Source organism: Bison bison, unplaced genomic scaffold, assembly GCF_000754665.1.
Source record: "Bison bison bison isolate TAMUID 2011002044 unplaced genomic scaffold, Bison_UMD1.0 scf7180017864297, whole genome shotgun sequence".
Classification (NCBI taxonomy): Eukaryota; Metazoa; Chordata; class Mammalia; order Artiodactyla; family Bovidae; genus Bison; species Bison bison.
This window is the reverse complement of record NW_011494869.1, coordinates 7,488,601-7,497,237: the sequence shown is the minus strand read 5'-3', so window position 1 is coordinate 7,497,237 and position 8,637 is coordinate 7,488,601. Positions and strand designations below refer to the sequence as shown.

The following is an 8,637-nucleotide window of genomic DNA, read 5'->3' as shown; positions in this document are numbered from 1 at the left end:
GCCGCCGCGGTGACCCGGCGGACGCTGGGGGCGGTGCACCTCGACCTGCACACCGCGTGGCGAGCGGGCAGGCGCGCCGCTCGGGGAAGGCGAGTGCCGGCCCTCGAGAAGCACCGGGGGCCCAGGCCGGAACCCTGAGCACGGGACGCACGGCCCGGCCCAGCCCGGCGGGAGGCCCGAGGCCCAACCGCGCCGCCCGCTCGTTTAGGCCCGGCCCGGACGCAGAGGAACCCGCTGGCCCGCCCGAATCGGTGAGCCCTGGCTCACCTCAGCTGCCGGTCGTACTTCTGCTCCTTAAGCAGCTTCCCCGGCTGCGCCATGGCCGCGCCCGCCCCACGGAGAACCGCCGGGCCACTACCGAAAACTGCCACCGCCTCCTCGAGCGCGCAGGCGCACTAAGCGCGCCTTTGCCGCTGCCGTCTCCTGCGCGCGGCCGGCAGGGGGCGCCTCCACTGCACTGCGCACGCGTCGCCTGTACACCCGGGAGTATGCGGCCAAAGCTCAGAAACGGGTCTGGTGACGAAGGGTAAGGTGGTCGCGCCTTACCCGTGCAGCAGTACTTCTGGTCGACCAATCCGTGACTTTGTACGCTCGGTAGTTGTGGGGAACTTGGGCTTTGGAATCAGGCAGATTTAGATTTTCACCACTCACTGGTTTAGAAATATGCTCTTTACCTCTCAAATCCTGTTTTTTCCTTCTGTGTCATGGGGATAAATGAGCCTCCGTCACAGAGTTCTGTTAACCTTAAGTGAGATTTTGAATACACAGGACTCACAAAAAAATCCTGTTGGAAGAAGAACTTTCATTATTATGTTATTATTTACCCCTTTCTTCCATCCTCTCAAGCAAGAAGCCCACATTGAGCGCCTGGTTGTGGTTGGAGTGTTTCCAACCACAAAGCTAGCTGCTCCTGGCTGCAGATGCAAAGAGGAATAAGTCCGGGACTCGGTTCTTGGGGAGTTCACTGTTCCAAGAAGAGAGAGACAGTAAACGAGTACTCCCTAGACAATATGAGCCTCCTATAGGTAGAGGGAAGTTGAGGACCTGAGAGGTGAGCAGAGGAACTCTACTTACTTCCCCTCTTCCAGGAATGTTTCACATGATGTGGGCAAGTTTTAAGCAGAAAGAACAGCAGGTGTCATTCCTGGGAGACAGATAAGGTATGACAGGCTGAGGCACTAAAGGAAGTTTGGTGTGATGTAGAGTTAGGTGAAGGGTAGGGAGTGGTCACCCAGGTGGTTCAGTGGTGAAGAATCTGCCAGCCAATGCAGGAGGTCCGGGTTCGACCCCTGGGTTGAGAAGATCCCTTGGAGAAGGAAATGGCAACCCATTCCAGTATCCTTGCCTGGGAAATACCATGGACAGAGGAGCCTGGCGGGGCTACAGACCACCGGGTCGCAAAAGAGTTGGACGTGACTTAGCAATTAAACAACAACAAGGAGTGCTCAGAGGAAGTTTCAGAGGTGGTAGGAGCCAGGTTGTGAAGACTGAGAACATAAAATCAAGGAGGAATTTAAAGCTCTGCACTTCCTGAAAAGAACCATCCCTGTGGGGATGGCTGACAAGGAACGGGGCTACTCCATGAGGAAGGTGGGGAGAGAGGGGACTAGGGGGACATGAGGATTCCTTCCTATTTCACAGACACTACATGCATCTTCAGGTTAATGATTACCTCAAATAAGGTGAAAGTGAGCACAGATCTCCACCCCAACCCACCCTGGGGTGGGAACTGAGTAAGGGGCATGGTTTGACAGTAACCATGCAGCAATGATGGATAAAATTCCCCCTGGGTGCTGTCACCAGTATCAGGTTGGGGAACGCCCTCTTGTGACTTCCCTGGCCCCTGCATAGCACCATGGAACACAACCGGTGGGAAACGGAGGCAGGAGACTCTCCCAGCTTGTCATATGCTTTTTCTGTCACATGTCCTCCAATTGGACAGGTGAAATATAATAGATAATAAAATACACCCAGGGAATGTGGGAAGGTCAAAAGATGACAGGTGAGAGTTCAGTGCAATCATGGACTGCATGAATAGAAACATCCCCAAGTTTGGCGAATGGGAGTCATACTGCCTATGAAGATATACATGATTTTGAAAAAGGTTTGTGTTGGTGGCAACCTGTAAAAGAAGATACTTCAGTGTATTAATTTCCTGGAGTTGCTATACCAAAGTTCCACAAACTGGTACAAACTACAGAAATGTATTGCCTAACAGTTGTGAAAGCTGGAAGTTCAAAATTAAAGTGTGCAGTGCCTTCCCTCTGAACTTAAAGGGAAGAACCTGGCGTGGCCTTCCTAGCTTCTGGTGGTTGGCTAGTAATCCTTGGCTCACAGCCATATGTGGCACTTCAGTCTCCACCTGTATCATCATATGCTATTCTCTCCTCATGTCTCTGTATTTCTTCTCTTCTAAGTCACACTGGATTAGGGCCTACCCTAAAAACTTTTTTGGAAAGATTTATTTATGGCTGCACTGGCTCTTTGTTGCTGCTTGCAAGCTTTCTCTAGTTGCATCTACTCTCTAGATAAGATGCACGAGCTTCTCATTGCAGTGGTTTCTCTTGTTGTGAACAGGCTCTAGGTGCACGGGCTTAGTTTTCCCATGGAATGTGGCATATTCCTGGACCCGGGATCGAACCCATGTCCCCTGAATTGGCAGACAAATTCTTCACCACTGAGCCATCAGGGAAACCCATGACCTCATCTTAACTTGATTAAGTCTTCAAAAACCATGTCTCCAAATAAGATTACACTCAAAGGTCCTAGACATTAAAACTTTAACAGCTTTCGGCGGGGGATCTAGTTCAAGCCAGTGTGAAAAGGTGCTGTGCTGGCACCATGGAGGTTGACCCAGTACAAGCCCTACCACCTGGGCACTCAGGGCTCCTCACAAGTTTTTCCTTTTGTAGAAGAGAGGCAATCGAAGGTATCAGATCAGGAAAGCATGGCTTTATTGATTTAGACCATTGGTTTTTTAAGGGTGATCCTGGACCAGCAGTATCAACATTACCTGGGAATTTGTTAGGAAGGCAAATTCTCAGGTCCTATTCCAGACCTGCTGAAACAGAAACTCTGGGGTGAGGCCTAAGAAACTTTTAATAAGACTCCTGGTGACTTTGATTTAGGCTCAAGTTTGAGAACCACCGACCTAGGCCAATCTCCCACTGAACAGGTAGGAGAACTAAGCCCTAAAACCCACACACCACCCCCATTTACTGTGACTCGTGAGCCAGGTGGACCCTTGACCACACCACCATTTTGTGCTCACCGTATCCACCCAATGCAACAGATACTACTATTCACCCCATTTTATACCCAAGAGAGTAGAGGCTTGGAGAGGTGAGTAAAATTCCAAATTCTCACAGCTATTTAAAGGTGGCACAGGGATTAGAAACAAACACACTACAGATCTGGCCAGACCCCAGTTCAGGTCTATTGTGTTACCCATCCTGGTTGGTCTCAGCCAGAGGAGCCCGGATCCTTGAGCTCCCAGGAAGAGTGGGCCCTGTTGTTTGCCTTTGTTGTTCAGTCGCTCAGTTGTGTCCAGCTCTTTGCGACCCCATGGACTGCAGCACACCAGGCTTCCCTGTCCTTCACCATCTCCCTGAGTTTGCTGAAACTCATGTCTGTTGAGTCAGTGATGCTATCCAACCATCTCATCCTCTGTCACCCCCTTCTCCTCTTGCTCTCAGTGTTTCCCAGCATCAGGGTCTGCCCTAGAAGAGCTTATAACCTGTGGGAAACCAGCCAGGAGGAATGAATCCCAACGTAGGACACACTCCCAGGGTGCTGTGTTGGGTCTTAGTTGACTCGTGCAAGGTCTTTCATTTCGTGCACCGAATCTCTAGTTTGTGACGTGTAGGCTCACTGGTTGCAGTGCTCAGGCTTAGCTGCTCCATGGTTTGCAGGATCTTAATTCCCCAGCCAGGGATCAAACCCATGTCCCCTCCATTGCAAGGTGGATTCCGAACTACTGGATCACCAGGGAAGTATGCCTTCTACATTTTAAAATGTCTTACCCGCCATGTGTTTATCATCTGATTTGGTTAATCCACTTTCTCAGGGAAATCGTCAGCCACCCACACAAAGATGTATAAATAAGGCTGTCCACTGCAGTACACTTACAATAGTGAAAAATGGAAAAATCCACATACTAGAGTATTGTGCAGTTATTGTGTCAAGTTCTCCAAGACTAATGAAGCAGGGAAATGCTTACCATAGGGCATTAAGTGACAAATACCTGGTCACAAAACTCCACATATGGTTCTGATTGTTTTTTAAGTACTATTAATATATATTGTCTTTCCAGGTAGCACTAGTGGTAAAGAACTTGCCTGCCAATGCAGGAGGCACAGGTGACATGGGTTCAACCCACTGGGTCAGGAAGATGCCCTGGAGCAGGAAATAGCAACCCATGCCAGTATTCTTACCTGGAGACTCCCATGGACAGAGGAGCCTGGTGGGCTACAGTCCATAGGGTCTCAAAGAGTCAGATATGACTGAGTGACTGAGCACAATTCGTACTGAAAAAGCCTGGCAGGATGGTCACTTCACTGTTTACAGTGGTGATTCTTGGGTGGTAATATGACCAGTGAATTTTCTTTACTATGCTTTTCTGATCCTCCCAAATTTTCTATAATAATAGGTGCCACTACTGTAATTGGAAAATGAATATTTGGGGGTTTAAATTTCCCAAAAAAGCTAAGGAAAAGGGGAAAGAACAGAAGTCTGAGGAGTACATACTTTGTTCTCACAGATATGCCCACCCAACCATCCTATTAGCCCCCTTGACTCTCTGTTCCCATCTGACAGATCAGAAAACAGGAGGAGAGGTGAAGCAACTCACCCCAGATCACACAGCTAGTGATGCTGGGAGCCAGGACCGGGTCTGTCTGAGTTCACAGCCCAGATTCATTCCACTTGTGAGTGCACACACACACATACTTGTTGTTGTTATTCAGTCACTCAGTCGTGTCTGACTCTTTGTGAGCCTGTGGACTGCAGCACACCAGGCTTCCCTGTCCTTCACCATCTCCAGGAATTTGCTCAAACGTATGTGCACTGAGTCAGTGATGCCATTCCAACCATCTCATCCTCTGTCACCCCTTTCTCTTGCCTTCAATCTTTTCTAGTATCAGGGCCTTTTTCAATGAGTCGGCTCTTCGCATCAGGTGGCCAAAGTATTGGAGCTTCAGCTTCAGCATCAGTCCTTCCAATGAATATTCAGGTTGATTTCCTTTTGGATTGACTGGTTGGATCTCCTTGCTGTCCAAGGGACTCTCAAGAGTCTTCTCCAGCACCACAGTTCGGAGGCATCAGTTCTTTAGGGCTCAGCCTTTTTTATTGTCCAGCTCTCACATCTGTACATGACTACTGGAAAAACCATAGCTTTGACTATATGGACCTTTGGAGGCAAAGGAATGTCTCTGTGTTTTAATACACTAAGTTTGTCATTGCTTTTCTTCCAAGGAGTAAGCATCTTTTAATTTCATGGCTGCAGTCACCATCCAAAGTGATTTTGGAGCCCAAGAAACTAAAGTCTCATTGTTTCCATTGTTTCTATATACTTGGAGTGGAAATTTTTTGGAAAAAAAAAAAAAAACCTGAGAAGCTATAATTTTCATCTTAGAGTCTCTAGGTCGCAGGGCTTCCAGTCTGGCCTTTTGGCCCTGGGCACAACACACAGTGAAGAGCAGGCATGATTCTGCCTGTTGGTGCAGCACTGGACAACTACTGTCTCAACTGAAACTCACAGGGATCCCATGAGTTTGGGTAGGGCAGGAATGATGCCCTAATCACCTTGTTACTGTAGAGCAAAGACACTTGTATCTTTGAGAGGGGAAGTGAGATCTGGTCAAGGTCAGGATGAATGAGGTGTGGCTGTACAATCCTCCCCCAGCCCTTCATCATAGCTCTCACATCCCTACACTTCCTCTCCCCCAGAAAGAGCAAAATCCAGGAGGCCACTGACACCAATGAGACCAAAGAATAAACTCCAGAGCAGTGAAATCAATTCTTTTTTTTTTTCGATTCCCCTTTTTCTTTAATTTTTTTTTTTTTTTTTGGCTGAGTTGTATGGCATATGGGATCTTAGTTCCCTGACCAAGGATCGAACCCACGCCCCCTGCATTGGGAGCGCAGTCTTAACCACCAGACTGCCAGGGAAGTCCCCAGTTCCATTTTAAAGACAGCATGTAATTGAGACAGGATGTGCCTGAATGGGGGCACAGTCTTTCCCAAGTTGACCTGAGTGGGCTACAGGGGAAACTGAGGCTTCACCTCAGACAGGCAGACTCCATCATCTCCTCTCACCTACCTGAATTCCCAGCTCTCCAGCACCTAGAGACAACTGCTAAAGACTGGATGCAGGAAGGAAAGAATTGGATCAACTTTTATTTGGTTGTTAAAGAGGCAATATTTTAATTCTTTGTGAAGGAGTGAGCAGTAAAGGGTGTCCCTCCCATTCCCATTCTGCACCCTCTCCCACCCTTCCAGGCTACCAGACTCCACCCAGGAGGCAAACACTCTCCCTGGCTTCTCTTCAGTCACTGTGGAGGAAGTCTTACCTGTCTACACAAATGACAATCAAATTTCAAACCCACTTCCTCCCCCCTCCTGGTGATTTTAGACATGTTGAAAAAGGGACTCAGCAGCCCCGGGTTTTTATCCTAGCTCTACCACTCACTGTGCACCCTAACTCAAGTCCTCTGAGCCCTGCTTTCCTCATCTACAAAGTGGGGCTACTGTGAGAATGAAGCTCAATCCAATGCTATAAAAGTAATTCCATTTTTTTTTAGTACTATAAATATGGAAATGTCTGGGTCACAGTGAGGGGGAAGTAGGTCAATGAAGTAGACACATTTGGGCCCAACCCCAGGCCCTGAGAGTGTTGCAGCTCCCCCAGGAGAAAGGTGGCTGGCTCTTCTGGGAGATGAACAGAGGCAGTCTTGGGGGCTACCTTCTGCATGTCTGTTATGATCCTCTGCCCCCTGTCTTAGAATCAGATTTTTATTAAGGGCCCCTTCCAGCTCCAGGGTCAAGGAGAGGTGTCTAGGCAGTGCTGGGAGGTGACTGACTGACCTTGGCCCAGCCAACCAGTTGTCACTTAATCTCCACAACTCTACTCGGGGACCTGAGGGGTTCAGGGCCTAAGGGAAACCAAGACAGCCACAGAGATATAGGGGAGCCTGGCAGACAAGATGGCAGATTCCCTCACAAGGTCAGCCAACAACAGGGTCTGAAATAGTCTTCTTCTGGTAGAGGTCAGACCAGCGGAGATTTCACAAATGGTCCTTCAACTCTGGTTGGGTACAAATCCCTGGGTGGGATCATTTGTCTCTCCTTCCATCCACCCATCTGTTTGTCTTCCCAAAAGTGCCTGCTGAGGCCTAGCCAGAGACAAGCCCTATCCTTGGCATAAGGCCACATCCTCAGATGAATCAGATTGGGCCGGCTGGAGCCAGTGGGTGGAAGACAGAGGACGTCCCAGGTGGAGGGCACAGCAAGGACCAGGGCTTGTGGATGGGAAAATGTTGGGCCAAGGCAGATACTGAGATTGAGTGCAGGGTGGAGGCCCTGAGCTCCCAGCAGGTGTGCCGAAGGTCATGGGGAGGCAAGGAAAGGAGGGACAAACAGTGAGCTATAAAGAAATAGAGACCTGGACAGTGGAGGAAGAAAGGAAGAGAAGCAGAGGGTGGAGGTACGGCCTCATACTTAGTTCCATGGCGGGAGCCAGCTGGTGTTCTGTGGGTCTGTCTTTTGAAGTATTTTTTTGGCTGCGCCAAGTTTTCATTGCGGCACGTGGGATCCTTGGTTGTGGCATGTGGAATCTAGTTCCCTGACCAGGGATCCATCGAACCCTGGCCCCCTGCATTGGGAGTGCAGAGTCTCAGCTTCTGGACCACCAGGGAAGTTCCCTGGGGTCTGTCTGTCTTAATGCCCAATGGTTAAAGCCCAAACTCCCCACTCCCATTATAAGACCCTGGTTCTGCCTAAGCCCTCCTCCTACCCCAGGGCTCCCAGACCCCCACAACCACAGGACTCCTTTGCCCCCACCCCCAACCCCGACACCAAGGGGAAGTAGGAAAGAGCACAAGAATCCAGGAGTGAGACAAATTGAGAGTAAAGCCCTCACTCTCTAGCTAGAAGATCTGCAGCAAGAAGTTACTTCACCTCTCTGGGCCTCAGTCTCCTGCTCTGTGCAATCAGGCTAATGGAAGTATACCACTCATTGTTGTAGGAAAGCTTAGAGGGTTAGGAAACAGGAATGATCCAAAGGTTGGCCCAGCACCTGGATCCTTCACCAAACAGGGGAAACTCCACTCGTGGACACTTGATGGTCAGTGCAATTTGCAGTTTCAAGGGGTCCCAGTCCAAGAGGACTCCGGGGCCCAGAGCCCAGGTCTCCGGTGGTGGGATTTACCGCCCAGAGACAAGCCTGGGGGACGGATGGGGTGTGGAGAAACGGAGGCGGCCCTCATGATGGGTGGCTTCTCCTGCCCCAGAGGCTGTACACGTGCTGGAGGGAAGGAGGAACAGTGCTCGGCCAGGGTCAGAGTGGGGGTGGGGTTTAGGTCCCCTTGACACCCCCTACACAGCCCGCATCTCAACTCAGGGTTCAACTGGCTTGCGGGG

At 49.9% G+C, this 8,637-nt stretch overlaps 1 protein-coding gene across 1 annotated transcript in view; it reads right to left on the bottom strand.

Annotated features, from left to right (window-relative positions):
• NAE1 (NEDD8 activating enzyme E1 subunit 1) overlaps positions 1-382 on the bottom strand; it is a 23,943-nt gene extending 23,561 nt beyond the window's left edge. Inside the window, exon 1 of the mRNA XM_010851086.1 lies at positions 268-382. Within this exon, the coding sequence (XP_010849388.1) occupies positions 268-320 (53 nt within the window). The 5' untranslated portion in view covers positions 321-382. The remainder of the gene's footprint in view (positions 1-267) is intronic.
• Positions 383-8,637: the final 8,255 nt, after the last annotated feature.